This window comes from Bombina bombina, chromosome 11 (genome assembly GCF_027579735.1).
Source record: "Bombina bombina isolate aBomBom1 chromosome 11, aBomBom1.pri, whole genome shotgun sequence".
Classification (NCBI taxonomy): Eukaryota; Metazoa; Chordata; class Amphibia; order Anura; family Bombinatoridae; genus Bombina; species Bombina bombina.
In genome coordinates this window covers 44481696-44500688 of record NC_069509.1, presented here as the reverse complement: position 1 = coordinate 44500688, position 18993 = coordinate 44481696, and the positions used below count along the sequence as shown (strand labels likewise).

The 18993-nt window shown below is 39.9% G+C and overlaps 1 protein-coding gene across 1 annotated transcript in view; it reads left to right on the top strand.

Annotated features, from left to right (window-relative positions):
* The window catches only part of LOC128641703 (uncharacterized), a 103613-nt gene extending 84979 nt beyond the window's left edge, over positions 1-18634 (top strand). Inside the window, exon 9 of the mRNA XM_053694234.1 lies at positions 18179-18634. Within this exon, the coding sequence (XP_053550209.1) occupies positions 18179-18501 (323 nt within the window). The 3' untranslated portion in view covers positions 18502-18634. The remainder of the gene's footprint in view (positions 1-18178) is intronic.
* The last annotated feature ends 359 nt before the right edge of the window (positions 18635-18993 follow it).

The following is an 18993-nucleotide window of genomic DNA, read 5'->3' as shown; positions in this document are numbered from 1 at the left end:
TGGCAAAGTGCTCTAATGCCCTTATATATGTCTATAGATATGTACATATGTAGTGTATATATGTCTTTAAATACATATATACACATATAAATACATATGGGTGAGAAGAGGAAAGTATATCAGCGCTAAGTACATACCCTGAGATCAATTGGTATAATATGCTATACTCCTAAAAATGCCGCCCTATACCCAAACAAAAGAAGATTAAGGGTCCCAGACTCCCCGCTTTTAAAATCCTATGGTTCACAGTTAAATAAAAATGTGAGAGAAAAGAATGGCAAAAGGCGCACAGATAGGAAATAAAGAAAATAACTGATACTTAAACCCCTTATAAATATGTCATGAAATGACCACAGAAAAGATATATAACAAATATATATAAAGTGCTTAAAAATGAGGATAATAAAATTTTTTTTTTTAAAAAGGGGTAATCACGACTATTAAAAATTCAAAATGTAAAAATTCATAGATACAATAAAAACATATAATATTACATTTAAATAGATCAAATAGCTCATAGCTCATAATTCGTAAAACATAAACAAACTCAATGAAAACAATCAAATGTGATACATATGAAAAGTAAAAAATAAAAAAAAACTTGTTGCCTGGGTCTGGGGTCCTTCACAGGAAGAAGCTTTTGTACTGGTCAAGTCCTTGCTGGGGTCTGCCCCAGTATTAGGGTTCTATGACCCTTCTAAAAAGACTGTGGTTAGCGCTGATGCGAGCAGTTATAGGCTAGGGGCTGCCCTCCTGCAGCTGAATGAGAACAAAATACAGCCCATCGCCTATTGTTCCCGTAAACTGATGGCTGCTGAGTCAAAATACACCCAAATTGAAAAAGAGTGCCTGGCTGCAGTTTGGGCCTGTGCGCGCTTCCAGCGCCACCTAGTAGGTCTGGAGACTGATCATAAACCGCTAGTCCCTCTAATCAATTCCTATGATATTGACAAAAGACCCCTAATATGCCAGAGACAATTCCTATGATATTGACAAAAGACCCCTAAGATGCCAGAGACTTCTGATGAGGCTGCTCAGGTTCAACGTTCAAGCAGTGCATGTGCCTGGGAAACAACTGGTTGTGGCAGATACACTATCCAGGCTTCCGCTGGCTGCTGCTGAAGAATCTTCAACGGAATCAGATGTAAAAGTGTATGCAGATTCAGTTCTTGTATTCAAATCAATTTTGTCAGGGAAGCTAGAGCAAATAAGAAAGGAGACCCGTTTAGATACAGACCTTCAAGAAGTTATTAAGTACATAAAAGAAGGTTGGCCCGAGAGCCGGGCAGCCTGGATATCTTCAAGTTCTTACCAGTCAGAGAGGTTGCAGCTCATGGAGCTGGATGGGTTGGTGCTGTTCCAGGACCGCATTGTTATTCCTGTTAGCATGCGGCAGGAGATGTTAAGCAGGATTCATGATGGCCACTTGGGCATTACAAAGTGCAGAGAAAGGGCAGCTACGGCAGTATGGTGGCCTGAGATCAGTTCTAGCATTGCAAGTCACGTGTCAAAATGTGCCTTTTGCCGGGAACGCCGGCCTACTCAGAGAAGGGACCCCTTGATTTCTACTCTGCTGCCTGCAGGCCCATGGCAGAAAATAGCTGCTGATTTGTGCGAACTGCACGGGAAAAAGTACCTAGTCATGATTGACTACTATTCCAGGTATTTGGAGATTGCACCCTTAAATGAGATCACCAGTCAAGCCGTTATCACTCGTCTGAAGAGCTTGTTCGCCCGATGGGGCATACCAATGTATTTAGTGAGTGATAACGGAATGCAGTTTGCTTCGATGGAGTTCAGTTCCTTCAGCAGTGAATATGATTTTGTCCATTCTACGTCAAGTCCACATTACCCGCAGGCCAATGGAATGGCTGAAAGGGCAGTTCAAACAACAAAGTTCATTTTGAAGCAATCTGAGCCGTACCTAGTGTAACATACTCTGTTCCTTTAACTGCCATTCATCCTAGCCTCCTTTTCACTCACCTTCCCCTTTATAAGGCACACCCACATAACCATCATTGCTTGGTATTGAAGGTAATACTGCTCTGTCAAGCCTCTCTGTAATTTAAGCAGAATCCTCTCTAAGGTAACACTCTGTGCCTTACCCTCCTGCATAACTTCAACTAAAGTTTTGATCCTGACTTCTGAAGCCACACTTCAGCTCAGCATTTCCTCACACTTTACGAAGACGCTGCTCCGCTCTGACTTCCAGCTGATTGGCGGTGACTTCACCTCAGCTGCTGCCTGACACTTCCATGATCGCCAGACACACGCCACCTCAGCTGCTGCCTGACACTTCCGTGTTCGCCAGACACACGCCACCTGCACAGAGTTCTCAGCTGCATTGTCATAAGGTACCATCCTTACTTGCCATATTGAACTTACCTTACATAAACTCTTGCCACTCATATCCTTTGTCAAAGCTTGTTAAGGTTTATCATTACCATTCAGATTAATCTTTAATTTTTATTTTTTATGCGCAATGTATTTTTCCTCAAGCTAGCATTCTTAAGAGTCATATTTCATTCTTTCTGATCTTTATGTTTATGTGTGGATTACATTAGCATTAAGTCAATGTTAATGTGTTTGCATAAAACTATATTACTTTTCCCTATATTCAAGCAGTATAGAGTTGAGCCTGCCTCTAGACTGCTAGAAATAGGAAACACACCTATTATTTTAACTAGCAATATTTTAGCTAGTAAAAAAGCAGAAAAGTAACATTTTAATGTTTGTGGAATATTACACCTAGCTCTCTTGGCCTATAGGGTGACTCTTATCCAAGCCACAGGTTTTAGCCCAGCTCAGCTGATGCTAGGATGTCAGATTCACACCACTTTACCCTCTCTGGGTGTCTTCCAGCCAACCAGCTCTGTTCCTCGGGTTGAGGTCCTTAGGAGGGATGAAGAGGCTAAAAGGGGTTATCGATTCTTCTACGACAGAAAACACTCTGTGAGGCCCTTGCAGGAGCTGAATGTGGGGAGAAATAGAAATAGGAAGCACACCTATTATTTTAACTAGCAATATTTTAGCTAGTAAAAAAGCAGAAAAGTAACATTTTAATGTTTGTCGAATATTACAGAATACCAAGCCAGAAAAGATTTAATGGGTAAAATGGATCCTTTGGAACTCTCAAATTATGTTGCCACACTTGGACAAAAGGTGGATCAGCTGAATCTGGGATTAAGAGAACTACAGGTGGAAAACCAAACTTTAAGAAGCATAATTAAAGAAGGGATTAGTTCCAATCCACCTCACAGTGACTCACACCCAGAACCACCTGTATGCCCCCCAGATAAGTTTAGTGGTGATAGGAAACATTTTAGGCAGTTCATTAATGCTTGTACTTTATCACCCTAAAACCAAATACCTTCCCCAAAGATAAAATTAAGGTTTTAACTATAATATCCTATTTGAGGGGAGAACCCAGAGCATGGGCAGATTCACTATATGAACAAAATAATCCTATATTAAATTAATTAGATAACTTTATCACTGCCCTGTTGTTTCTTTACGAAGACCCCCATAGACAACACACAGCAGAAAATAAACTCAGAAATTTAAAGCAAAACAAAAAACCTGTTGAGGATAACATCTCTGAGTTCAAGGTATGGCAAATGGATTCAGGTTGGAATCAAGTCTCTCTTAGGAGCCAATTTAGGTTAGGCTTATCAGAAGCCATTAAAGATGAATTTGCCAGACTTGACCTGCCAGATGAATTAGATGCTTCAATGCAGCTTAGTATCAAAATTGACCATAGAATAAGAGAAAGAAAACAGGAGAAGTATTCCCATGACACAAACCCCAGATACTCAGATATGAAAACAACACCACAGCACGTAAAAGTCTCAGATGAACCCATGGATATAGCAACTATCAGGGGACCATTGACCCCCGAAGAAAAAAAACAACGTAAAGCAAATCACCTTTGCTTGTATTGTGCCTCCAATGAACACAAGGTTTCCACCTGTCCACTACTTAAAAGAACAAAAAGGGGTAAGCTAAAAAACATTGAGGTTACTATATCATTATCTAACTCTCAATTAACGAAATGTTTAATTCCCATTTCTCTGCAGTGGGACCACCACCGCCACCGCTGTGAAGCAGTGATCGATTCTGGGGCATACTCCTCTTATATTGATTTAGCACTTGTAAAATTAAATAAAATTTCACTGATTAAAAAAATTAAACCTGTCATGGTGCGTCTCATTGATGGACAACAATTGGTTTCCGGTCCCATCACACACCAAACAATACCACTATTAATGACAACACACAATCAACATCATGAATACATTTGATGTGTTACCCTCACCCATTTTCTCTATTGTCTTGGGCTTGCAATGGTTAAGGGTACATCAACCAACTATTCATTGGGTTGAAAACAAAGTAAATTTTATATCTACTTATTGTAAAACCACCTGTTTTCCACATACTCCACTCTTAGCAGTTACAGAATCTAAGATACCCTTAGAATACTTAGATTTTGAACAGGTTTTTAGCAAAAAGGAGGCAGAAACCCTACCTTCACACAGGCTGTACGATTGTCCGATAGACTTAATACCCGGGTCTGATATTCCATACGGCCACATATTCCCATTATCTGAAGCTGAACTAGTAGATCTCAAAAAATACATTAATGAGAACCTTCAAAAAGGGTTTATAAGACCCTCCACTTCACCTGCAGGTGCAGGGATATTTTTTGTAAGAAACAAAGATCATACACTGCGCCCTATTGTGGATTACAGGGAGTTGAACAAGAGAACCATAAAAAATAGGTATCCCCTCCCCCTCATCCCAGAGCTTATTGAAAGGTTAAAAGGGGCTACCATCTTTACTAAATTGGACTTGAGGGGAGCATACAATCTCATACGCATAAGACCTGGTGATGAATGGCTCACCGCATTCAGAACCCGCTATGGATTGTATGAATACACGGTCATGCCGTTCGGGCTATGTAATGCCCCCGCAACCTTTCAAAGGTTTATAAACGACATATTCAGAGATTTACTAGACACATCCATGGTTATTTACTTGGATGATATTCTTATTTATTCATCTAATACTCAAGAACACATAAAACAAGTTAGAGCTGTCCTCTCCAGACTACAGGCACACCACTTATATGTCAAACTGGAAAAATGCATTTTTCACACACAAGATATCACATTTTTAGGATATCACATAACTCCTCATGGCATATCCATGGAAACTGACAAAGTCTTAACCATATTGAATTGGACCATACCCAAAACAAAAAGAGATGTACAGAAATTCCTTAGTTTTTTTAATTTCTACCGAAAATTTATAAAGAATTTCGCTAACATTGCTAAACCCCTCACAGAATTAACAAAAACCAAAAAGCCATTTCTTTGGACTAATGAGACTAATCAAGTCTTCCAATTTCTTAAGAAATGTTTTACAACACCCCCTATACTCATTTATCCAAACCCGGAACTTCCATTTGTTTTGGAGGTGGATGCTTCTCATTATGCAATAGGTGCAATTCTCTCTCAGCGACCATCACCACAAGAACCATTACACCCTATTGCTTACTACTCTCGTGTTCTGACTGTCTCCGAACTCAATTACCATATCGGAGAAAAAGAGTTATTGGCAATGAAATCTGCTTTAGAACACTGGAGACACCTTCTAGAAAGTACTGAAGTTCCAATACAGATCTACACCGATCACAGGAACCTCCAGTATTTGAAGACCCACCGCACTTTAACTTCCAGACAAGTTAGGTGGAGTCTATTTTTCTCGAGATTCCATTATAACATAAACTACAGGCCAGCTTCTAAGAACATCAAAGCTGATATCCTTTCCAGACTCCCAGAAAAACCAAATACTCCAAATCAATACGGAACTATAATTCCAGAAGACTGTTTCCAAGAAAACTTAGGCTTGGCCTTTAACGATGACTCCTGTGTCAAAATAGAACAACTAAAGGACTCAACTGTTCCAAAGACATTGTTAATCAAAGGAACTGATGGACTCTTCTACAAATTCGAAAAACTCTATATACCACCTTCTCTCAGATTAGAAATTCTTAAAAGTATGCATGACTCACAATTAACAGGACACCCTGGAGTTCAAAGGACAATAGAACTCACTAAAAGGTCCTACTGGTGGCCAAACATGATTACTGAAATTAGAAAATATGTACAGACATGTGAGATTTGTACAACTTGTAAACATGAAAAAACCAAACCAGTTGGTTACCTACTATCCCTTCCAATTCCTGAAAAGCCCTGGACACATATAGCGGCTGATTTTATTGTTGAATTGCCAAAATCAAACAATAACAATACCATATTGGTTGTTGTAGACCTTTTCTCTAAAATGTCTCATTTCATCCTGTACCATAAATTGCCCACCTCCATGGAGACTGCGTCCCTGTTGATCAATAATGTAATAAATTACATGGACTCCCTCTCTCCATAACTACTGACAGAGGTAGCCAATTTACTTCTCTGTTATGGAAAGATCTTTGTGTTTCCTTAGGCATTGAAAGGCGTTTGAGCACGGCTTACCAGCCTCAAACGAATGGCCAATCTGAGAGGACCAACCAGTGGCTAGAAAAATACCTCAGCTGTTTCACAACTCAAAATCAAGACAACTGGGCATCTCTACTGCCCTTCGCGGAATTTGCACATAACAATGCTTATCATTCTTCGATTAAAACCACCCCTTTCTACGCAAATTACTGATATCACCCGGTATTTCACGTCAATCCTCAACAAGAAAGTCAATGTCCAGTGGTGAACGACATTGATTAACAGTATTGCAGAAACTTTTACCATATTAGCTGAAAATATTAAACACGCCCAAGACAGACAAAAAATGTATTATGATCTTAGAAGGAGACCTGCACCCAATTATATGATAGGCGACCTAGTCTGGTTATCCACTAGAAACCTTCGCCTCACAACGCCTTCTAGGAAGTTGAACAAGTTTTATATTGGACCTTTCCCTGTCAAGACAGTTATTAATTCCAATGCTGTTACCCTGGATTTACTGGATTCTTACAAAATTCATCCCACCTTTCATGTCAACCTTTTAAAACCATATATAGAATTGAGGGTACGTTCAAACTCACTTCCTATTCAACTTCCCATCTCTCCTGAAAATTAGTTTGAAGTGGACAGTATCCTGGACTCTAGAAAAGTTTCAGGTCGTTTACAGTACCTAGTGCACTGGAAGGGCTACCCTTCAGAGGAAGACTCTTGGGAACCTTCTGTTAATTTGTCAGCTCCTCGACTGGTTTCCCTCTTTCATCGAAGGAACCTGCTCCGTCCTCATCCTTGAACCCCGGTGTGGTTCATTTTGAGGGGGCCCTCTGTAACATACTCTGTTCCTTTAACTGCCATTCATCCTAGCCTCCTTTTCACTCACCTTCCCCTTTATAAGGCACACCCACATAACCATCATTGCTTGGTATTGAAGGTAATACTGCTCTGTCAAGCCTCTCTGTAATTTAAGCAGAATCCTCTCTAAGGTAACACTCTGTGCCTTACCCTCCTGCATAACTTCAACTAAAGTTTTGATCCTGACTTCTGAAGCCGCAAGAAGCACTTCAGGTTAGCATTTCCTTACACTTTACGAAGACGCTCCTCCGCTCTGACTTCCAGCTGATTGGCGGTGACTTCACCTCAGCTGCTGCCTGACACTTCCGTGATCGCCAGACACACGCCACCTCAGCTGCTGCCTGACACTTCCGTGTTTGCCAGACACACGCCACCTGCACAGAGTTCTCAGCTGCATTGTCATAAGGTACCATCCTTACTTGCCATATTGAACTTACCTTACATAAACTCTTGCCACTCATATCCTTTGTCAATGCTTGTTAAGGTTTATCATTACTATTCAGATTAATCTTTAATTTTTATTTTTTATGCGCAATGTATTTTTCCTCAAGCTAGCATTCTTAAGAGTCATATTTCATTCTTTCTGATCTTTATGTTTATGTGTGGATTACATTAGCATTAAGTCAATGTTAATGTGTTTGCATAAAACTATATTACTTTTCCCTATATTCAAGCAGTATAGAGTTGAGCCTGCCTCTAGACTGCTAGAAATAGGAAACACACCTATTATTTTAACTAGCAATATTTTAGCTAGTAAAAAAGCAGAAAAGTAACATTTTAATGTTTGTGGAATATTACACCTAGCTCTCTTGGCCTATAGGGTGACTCTTATCCAAGCCACAGGATTTAGCCCAGCTCAGCTGATGCTAGGATGTCAGATTCACACCACTTTACCCTCTCTGGGTGTCTTCCAGCCAACAAGCCATTTCTTTGGACTAATGAGACTAATCAAGTGATCCAATTTCTTAAGAAATGTTTTACAACACCCCCTATACTCATTTATCCAAACCCGGAACTTCCATTTGTTTTGGAGGTGGATGCTTCTCATTATGCAATAGGTGCAATTCTCTCTCAGTGACCATCACCACAAGAACCATTACACCCTATTGCTTACTACTCTCATGTTCTGACTGTCTCAGAACTCAATTACCATATCGGAGAAAAAGAGTTATTGGCAATGAAATCTGCTTTAGAACACTGGAGACACCTTCTAGAAAGTACTGAAGTTCCAATACAGATCTACACCGATCACAGGAACCTCCAGTATTTGAAGACCCACCGCACTTTAACTTCCAGACAAGTTAGGTGGAGTCTATTTTTCTCGAGATTCCATTATAACATAAACTACAGGCCAGCTTCTAAGAACATCAAAGCTGATATCCTTTCCAGACTCCCAGAAAAAACAAATACTCCAAATCAATACGGAACTATAATTCCAGAAGACTGTTTCCAAGAAAACTTAGGCTTGGCCCTTAACGATGACTCCTGTGTCAAAATGGAACAACTAAAGGACTCAACTGTTCCAAAGACATTGTTAATCAAAGGAACTGATGGACTCTTCTACAAATTCGAAAAACTCTATGTACCACCTTCTCTCAGATTAGAAATTCTTAAAAGTATGCATGACTCACAATTAACAGGACACCCTGGAGTTCAAAGGACAATAGCACTCACTAAAAGGTCCTACTGGTGGCCAAACATGATTACTGAAATTAGAAAATATGTACAGACATGTGAGATTTGTACAACTTGTAAACATGAAAAAACCAAACCAGTTGGTTACCTACTATCCCTTCGAGTTCCTGAAAAGCCCTGGACACATATAGCGGCTGATTTTATTGTTGAATTGCCAAAATCAAACAATAACAATACCATATTGGTTGTTGTAGACCTTTTCTCTAAAATGTCTCATTTCATCCCGTACCATAAATTGCCCACCTCCATGGAAACTGCGTCCCTGTTGATCAATAATGTAATAAATTACATGGACTCCATCTCTCCATAACTACTGACAGAGGTAGCCAATTTACTTCTCGGTTATGGAAAGATCTTTGTGTTTCCTTAGGCATTGAAAATCCTTTGAGCACGGCTTACCAGCCTCAAACGAATGGCCAATCTGAGAGGACCAACCAGTGGCTAGAAGAATACCTCAGCTGTTTCACAACTCAAAATCAAGACAACTGGGCATCTCTACTGCCCTTCGCGGAATTTGCACATAACAATGCTTATCATTCTTCGATTAAAACCACCCCTTTCTACGCAAATTACGGATATCACCCGGTATTTCACGTCAATCCTCAACAAGAAAGTCAATGTCCAGTGGTGAACGACACAACAAACAGTATTGCAGAAACTTTTACCATATTAGCTGAAAATATTAAACACGCCCAAGACAGACAAAAAATGTATTATGATCTTAGAAGGAGACCTGCACCCAATTATATGATAGGCGACCTAGTCTGGTTATCCACTAGAAACCTTCGCCTCACAACGCCTTCTAGGAAGTTGAACAAGTTTTATATTGGACCTTTCCCTGTCAAGGCAGTTATTAATTCCAATGCTGTTACCCTGGATTTACCGGATTCTTACAAAATTCATCCCACCTTTCATGTCAACCTTTTAAAACCATATAAAGAATTGAGGGTACGTTCAAACTCACTTCCTATTCAACTTCCCATCTCTCCGGAAAATGAGTTTGAAGTGGACAGTATCCTGGACTCTAGAAAAGTTTCAGGTCGTTTACAGTACCTAGTGCACTGGAAGGGCTACCCTTCGGAGGAAGACTCTTGGGAACCTTCTTTTAATTTGTCAGCTCCTCGACTGGTTTCCCTCTTTCATCGAAGGAACCCGCTTCGTCCTCATCCTTGAACCCCGGTGTGGTTCATTTTGAGGGGGCCCTCTGTAACATACTCTGTTCCTTTAACTGCCATTCATCCTAGCCTCCTTTTCACTCACCTTCCCCTTTATAAGGCACACCCACATAACCATCATTGCTTGGTATTGAAGGTAATACTGCTCTGTCAAGCCTCTCTGTAATTTAAGCAGAATCCTCTCTAAGGTAACACTCTGTGCCTTACCCTCCTGCATAACTTCAACTAAAGTTTTGATCCTGACTTCTGAAGCCGCAAGAAGCACTTCAGGTTAGCATTTCCTCACATGCTCCTCCGCTCTGACTTCCAGCTGATTGGCGGTGACTTCACCTCAGCTGCTGCCTGACACTTCCGTGATCGCCAGACACACGCCACCTCAGCTGCTGCCTGACACTTCCGTGTTTGCCAGACACACGCCACCTGCACAGAGTTCTCAGCTGCATTGTCATAAGGTACCATCCTTACTTGCCATATTGAACTTACCTTACATAAACTCTTGCCACTCATATCCTTTGTCAATGCTTGTTAAGGTTTATCATTACCATTCAGATTAATCTTTAATTTTTATTTTTTATGCGCAATGTATTTTTCCTCAAGCTAGCATTCTTAAGAGTCATATTTCATTCTTTCTGATCTTTATGTTTATGTGTGGATTACATTAGCATTAAGTCAATGTTAATGTGTTTGCATAAAACTATATTACTTTTCCCTATATTCAAGCAGTATAGAGTTGAGCCTGCCTCTAGACTGCTAGAAATAGGAAACACACCTATTATTTTAACTAGCAATATTTTAGCTAGTAAAAAAGTAGAAAAGTAACATTTTAATGTTTGTGGAATATTACACCTAGCTCTCTTGGCCTATAGGGTGACTCTTATCCAAGCCACAGGATTTAGCCCAGCTCAGCTGATGCTAGGATGTCAAATTCACACCACTTTACCCTCTCTGGGTGTCTTCCAGCCAACCAGCTCTGTTCCTCAGGTTGAGGTCCTTAGGAGGGATGAAGAGGGTAAAAGGGGTTATCGATTCTTCTACGACAGAAAACACTCTATGAGGCCTTTGCAGGAGCTGAATGTGGGGCAAAATGTCAGAGTTAAACTGGATGATAAGAAATGGAAGATGCCTGTCACGGTAATTTGACACTCTCCAGAACCAAGGTCTTATGTAGTTGTTAGGTGTTATTCCCAGGGGGGGGGAGTGTCAGGTTAGGCCGAAGACTCTGGCCCACTGTACCACCTGAAGCAGATGTAGATTATCTGATAAGGATCTCCTTAGAACAGATTCAGACCACGCAGCAATTATCCAAAGCTATTCATGTTTATTTAACAGTGCAAGCATGTCTTATAGACTTCAGTAACAGCATATGGGGTTAAGGGGATGACACGTTATGGCTGCGTCATTTTACACAGTTATACACAGTTAAACACAGTGTGATTCTGGAAATTCACTAGCTCATAAACAATATCTGATAGTCATAATAAACCATGCATCTGCGAAGACAACAAGGTCGCTGGACCATCTTGTTGATATAATATTCTTCTGGGATTAAGGCCATGGAACTTCTACAAGGTTAACCAGCTAAGGAAAATACAATAACAAGCATATATTTCTCACTACAGAATGAACCATTATAATAAAGTCTAATCATTACAAAATGGATGCGAAAAGACAAAATGGCGCCCAAGAACAAGATGGCGCTAGTCAGGTTCACATTAACCCCTAACAGTAGTCCTTACTAATGGAGGGACAGTCACACGTCGAAATAGAAGTCATCTTCAGCCAGTAGTTTGGGACTGGATGCCTCAGAGCCACTGCTGGTGGGATCCCCTGTTTTAAGAGGGGTGCCTTCCCCTCAGCAAGATTACAGCGGGGATACTTATTTGCTTCCAGCAGACTCTGAATCACCCTCTTCTGTATCAGAGGACAGATCATGTAAAATGACGTCAACTTCCAGCCCGATATCGGGATTAGCACTAGTTAGAGCAGTGCCCAGAAAATTGGGCAGAATAATCCCATGGTAACTATGGACTAGGGTAGTCTGTCCTGATGTTCAAGTCAGGATTGTATTTCTTGTTGTTCATATATATTCTCTTTAACTTTTTATTTGTTATACACTAAACAAAACTATTGCCTAGATTTAGAGTTCTGAGTTAGCCGTCAAAACCAGCGTTAGGGGGTCCTAACGCTGGTTTTGTGCTACCGCTGGTATTTAGAGTCTTGTAGGTAAGGGTCTAACGCTCACTTTCCAGCCGCGACTTTTCCATACCGCAGATTCCCTTACGTCAATTGCGTATCCTATCTTTTCAATGGGATCTTTCTAATGCCGGTATTTAGAGTCTTGGCTGAAGTGAGCGTTAGAACTCTAACGACAAGACTCCAGCCGCAGAAAAAAGCCAGGAGTTAAGAGCTTTCTGGGCTAACGCCGGTTCATAAAGCTCTTAACTACTGTGCTCTAAAGTACACTAACACCCATAAACTACCTATGTACCCCTAAACCGAGGTCCCCCCACATCGCCGCCACTCTATTAAATTTTTTTAACCCCTAATCTGCCGACCGCACACCGCCGCAACCTACGTTATCCCTATGTCCCCCTAATCTGCTGCCCCTAACATCGCGACCCCTACATAATATTTATTAACCCCTAATCTCCCCCCCCAACGTCGCTGCTACCTACCTACAATTATTAACCCCTAATCTGCCGACCAGACCTCACCGCTACTATAATAAATGTATAATAAATGTATTAACCCCTAATCCGCCTCACTCCCGCCTCAAAAACCCTATAATAAATAGTATTAACCCCTAATCTGCCCTCCCTAACATCGCCGACACCTAACTTCAAGTATTAACCCCTAATCTGCCGTCCGGACCTCGCCGCTACTCTAATAAATGTATTAACCCCTAAAGCTAAGTCTAATCCTAACCCTAACACCCCCCTAAGTTAAATATAATTTAAATCTAACAAAATAAAATAAATCTTATTAAATAAATTATTCCTATTTAAATCTAAATACTTACCTGTAAAAAAAAAACATAATATAGCTACAATATAACTAATAATTATATTGTAGCTATTTTAGGAATAATATTTAATTTACAGGCAACTTTGTATTTATTTTAACCAGGTACAATAGCTATTAAATAGTTAATAACTATTTAATAGCTACCTAGTTAAAATAATTACAAAATTACCTGTAAAATAAATCCTAACCTAAGTTACAATTAAACCTAAAACTACACTATCAATAAATTAATTAAATAAACTATCTACAATTATCTACAATTAAATCAACTAAACTAAATTACCAAAAAAAACAAACCTTAAATTACAAAAAAACAAAACACTAAATTACAAAAAATAAAAAAAGAGTACAAGAATTTTAAACTAATTACACCTACTCTAAGCCCCCTAAAAAAATAACAAAGCCCCCCAAAATAAAAAAATGCCCTAGCCTATTCTAAAATAAAAATTTAACAGCTCTTTTACCTTACCAGCCCTTAAAAGGGCCTTTTGCGGGGCATGCCCCAAAGAAAACAGCTCTTTTGCCTGTAAAAAAACATACAATACCCCCCCCCAACATTACAACCCAACACCCACATACCCATAATCTAACCCAAACCTCCCTTAAAAAACCTAACACTAAGCCCCTGAAGATCTTCCTACCTTGTCTTCACCACGATCGGAACAGCCAATAGAATACGAGCTCAATCTGATTGGCTGATTGGATAAACCATGCATCTGCGAAGACAACAAGGTCGCTGGACCATCTTGTTGATATAATATTCTTCTGGGATTAAGGCCATGGAACTTCTACAAGGCTAACCGGCTAAGGAAAATACAATAACAAGCATATATTTCTCACTACAGAATGAACCATTATAATAAAGTCTAATCATTACAAAATGGATGCGAAAAGACAAAATGGCGCCCAAGAACAAGATGGCGCTAGTCAGGTTCACATTAACCCCTAACAGTAGTCCTTACTAATGGAGGGACAGTCACACGTCGAAATAGAAGTCATCTTCAGCCAGTAGTTTGGGACTGGATGCCTCAGAGCCACTGCTGGTGGGATCCCCTGTTTTAAGAGGGGTGCCTTCCCCTCAGCAAGATTACAGCGGGGATACTTATTTGCTTCCAGCAGACTCTGAATCACCCTCTTCTGTATCAAAGGACAGATCATGTAAAATGACGTCAACTTCCAGCCCGATATCGGGATTAGCACTAGTTAGAGCAGTGCCCAGAAAATTGGGCAGAATAATCCCATGGTAACTGTGGACTAGGGTAGTCTGTCCTGATGTTCAAGTCAGGATTGTATTTCTTGTTGTTCATATATATTCTCTTTAACTTTTTATTTGTTATACACTAAACAAAACTATTGCCTAGATTTAGAGTTCTGAGTTAGCCGTCAAAACCAGCGTTAGGGGGTCCTAACGCTGGTTTTGTGCTACCGCTGGTATTTAGAGTCTTGTAGGTAAGGGTCTAACGCTTACTTTCCAGCCGCGACTTTTCCATACCGCAGATTCCCTTACGTCAATTGCGTATCCTATCTTTTCAATGGGATCTTTCTAACGCCGGTATTTAGAGTCTTGGCTGAAGTGAGCGTTAGAACTCTAACGACAAGACTCCAGCCGCAGAAAAAAGCCAGGAGTTAAGAGCTTTCTGGGCTAACGCCGGTTCATAAAGCTCTTAACTACTGTGCTCTAAAGTACACTAACACCCATAAACTACCTATGTACCCCTAAACCGAGGTCCCCCCACATCGCCGCCACTCTATTCAATTTTTTTAACCCCTAATCTGCCGACCGCACACCGCCGCAACCTACGTTATCCCTATGTCCCCCTAATCTGCTGCCCCTAACATCGCGACCCCTACATAATATTTATTAACCCCTAATCTCCCCCCCCCAACGTCGCTGCTACCTACCTACAATTATTAACCCCTAATCTGCCGACCAGACCTCACCGCTACTATAATAAATGTATAATAAATGTATTAACCCCTAATCCGCCTCACTCCCGCCTCAAAAACCCTATAATAAATAGTATTAACCCCTAATCTGCCCTCCCTAACATCGCCGACACCTAACTTCAAGTATTAACCCCTAATCTGCCGTCCGGACCTCGCCGCTACTCTAATAAATGTATTAACCCCTAAAGCTAAGTCTAACCCTAACCCTAACACCCCCCTAAGTTAAATATAATTTAAATCTAACGAAATAAAATAAATCTTATTAAATAAATTATTCCTATTTAAATCTAAATACTTACCTGTAAAAAAAAAACCATAATATAGCTACAATATAACTAATAATTATATTGTAGCTATTTTAGGATTAATATTTAATTTACAGGCAACTTTGTATTTATTTTAACCAGGTACAATAGCTATTAAATAGTTAATAACTATTTAATAGCTACCTAGTTAAAATAATTACAAAATTACCTGTAAAATAAATCCTAACCTAAGTTACAATTAAACCTAAAACTACACTATCAATAAATTAATTAAATAAACTATCTACAATTATCTACAATTAAATCAACTAAACTAAATTATCAAAAAAAACAAACCTTAAATTACAAAAAAACAAAACACTAAATTACAAAAAATAAAAAAAGAGTACAAGAATTTTAAACTAATTACACCTACTCTAAGCCCCCTAAAAAAATAACAAAGCCCCCCAAAATAAAAAAATGCCCTACCCTATTTTAAAATAAAAATTTAACAGCTCTTTTACCTTACCAGCCCTTAAAAGGGCCTTTTGCGGGGCATGCCCCAAAGAAAACAGCTCTTTTGCCTGTAAAAAAACATACAATACCCCCCCCCAACATTACAACCCAACACCCACATACACATAATCTAACCCAAACCTCCCTTAAAAAACCTAACACTAAGCCCCTGAAGATCTTCCTACCTTGTCTTCACCACGATCGGAACAGCCAATAGAATACGAGCTCAATCTGATTGGCTGATTGGATCAGCCAATCAGATTGAACTTGAATCTGATTGGCTGATTCAATCAGCCAATCAGATTTTTCCTACCTTAATTCCGATTGGCTGATAGAATCCTATCAGCCAATCGGAATTCGAGGGACGCCATCTTGGATGACGTCATTTAAAGGAACCTTTATTCGGACTTAGGACCTCGTTAGAAGAGGATGGATCTGCGTCGGCTGCTTCAAGATGGTCCCGCTCCGCGCCGGATGGAAGAAGATAGAAGATGCCGCTTGGATGAAGATGTTTGCCGGTCCGGATCTCCTCTTCTTGCCGGATAGGATGAAGACTTCGGACCCTCTTCTGGACCTCTTCTTGCCGGATAGGATGAAGACTTCGGACCCTCTTCTGGACGGATCGGTGATACCCGGTGTGGTGAAGACAAGGTAGGAAGATCTTAAGGGGCTTAGTGTTAGGTTTTTTAAGGGGGGTTTGGGTTAGATTAGGGGTATGTGGGTGGTGGGTTATAATGTTGGGGGGAGTATTGTATGTTTATTTAAATGCAAAAGAGCTGTTTTCTTTGGGGCATGCCCCGCAAAAGGCACTTTTAAGGGCTGGTAAGGTAAAAGAGCTGTTAAATTTTTATTTTAGAATAGGGTGTACGGAGCGGCAGATTAGGGGTTAAAAATAATATGCAGGGGTCAGCGATAGCGGGGGCGGCAGATTAGGGGTTAATAAGTGTAAGGCTAGGGGTGTTTAGACTCAGGGTTCATGTTAGGGTGTTAGATGCAGACTTAGGAAGTGTTTACCCATAGGAAACAATGGGGCTGCGTTAGGAGCTGAACGCTGCTTTTTTGCAGGTGTTAGTTTTTTTTTCAGCTCAAACTGCCCCATTGTATCCTATGGTGATATCGTGCACGAGCACGTTTTTGAAGCTGGCCGCGTCCGTAAGCAACGCTGGTATTGAGAGTTGCAGTGGCGGTAAATATGCCTGTACGCTCCCTTTTTGGAGCCTAACGCAGCCCTTCTGAGAACTCTAAATACCAGCGTTGTTTAAAAGGTGTGGGGGAAAAAAAACATGCGTAGCTAACGCACCCCTTTGGCCGCAAAACTCTAAATCTAGGCGTATATTTGTATGCTTCTTGTATACCTTGTTATTTGATGTACTCTTAAAAAAAATGTATGCTTTGTCCTTTGAAAAAAGGGGAAGATGTGATCAGAGTGGGAGATGACGTCACTGGATGGGGGCGTGGCTTATAGCTGTTATTGTCTATGTCGCAGTTACTAAGAAGTGTTGTTCAAGCTTTATACTTCTATGCTCTGCAATAAAATAGCGTTGTACCTTCTATGATGTGTACTGCATCTCATGACACCTTTTAACCAATATAACTTTTTTATTAAAGTTTATATGAATACTTTTTATTAGACAGTGTTTCTTTGAGTGTAACAGTATTTTTAAATGTATTTATGCTGTGTTTTGTGCAACTTTTTATTTTACTCACTACACTTAACCAGAGGTCTTCAGACGCGCTAATTTTTTAAAAATTATTTCTATGAAATAATAAAAAGTTTATATATGAGTGTAATGATTTATTATAATGTATTTATGTTGTGTCTGGTGCAACATTTTATTTATCCATAACCATAACCCTTTACACAAGAACATTCGTTGCGCTAACCCCACAAGCACAAATGTAGTTTGCACTTGTACTTTCGCATTTACTTTTAACTTGTAATACATGCACAAGTTAGCACAGACGTGATATATTTTAATATTATGCGTGCTCTAACGTTAGCACAACATAAAATTACTGAGGCTATAATCTATAATAACTGATATGTCCATTCCCAGATAACAATGCTACAGAGTTTAAGCTCTCACCAGCAGATATTCAGGGCTTACTGTGAGTTAGCAGTAGGGGTTGTAGGCCTAGCTAGTTTGTTGTTTGCAAAGATACTTTCCAGAGCCAGATTGTTACCTGAGTATTTATTCTCTTACAGGTCCTAAAGCACCAGAAGTAGAAGATATAGAAATCCACATGCTGGGAAGTTCAGAAGCTGAGTATCAGTGTAAATGCTCCAAGTATTTCCCAGATGATCTGCGAGTCACATGGTATCAAAAAGAAAAAGGAGGCGGCTATGTTCCTGTGGACAAAGCAAAATGCAATATTCCAGTTCTCCCACAAGTAAAGCAGCCTGATGGCACTTATACCTGTACTGCAAGATTAATCACTTCCTCACAGAACTCAGAGAGCGGACTTAAATTTATGTGCAGTGTGGAACATTCTACTCTGAAAATGTCAATTATAAGAAGGGAAAGATAAGTTTAAATGATGCATGAGTACATAACACCTGATTCTCAATATGACAATCACACACTGTAAAACATACTGGTCACATTTTAAATGAAAGTTGGCAGCCAAGAATGTATTACATAATATACATGGTGCAAATTAATGACTGAGGTTTGTTCTTGTGATCCCAGGGAGATAAAGAGACTGAAATAGGTGATGTTATGGAAGGAGAGAGGGGGGGACATTATTTACAATCTACCTTAGAAATAAACTAAACCCAAATATTTTCTTTCATGATTCAGCATGCAATTTTAAACAACTTTCTAATTTACTCCTATTATCAATTTTTCTTTTTTCTCTTGGTATCTTTATTTGAAAAAAAGCAGGAATCTAAGCTTAGGAGCTGGCCCATTTTAGGTTCAGCACCCTGGATATCGCTTGCTGATTGGTGGCTACATTTTAGACACCAATCAGCAAGCGCTACCCAGGTGCTGAACTAAAAATGAGCCGGCTCCTAAGCTT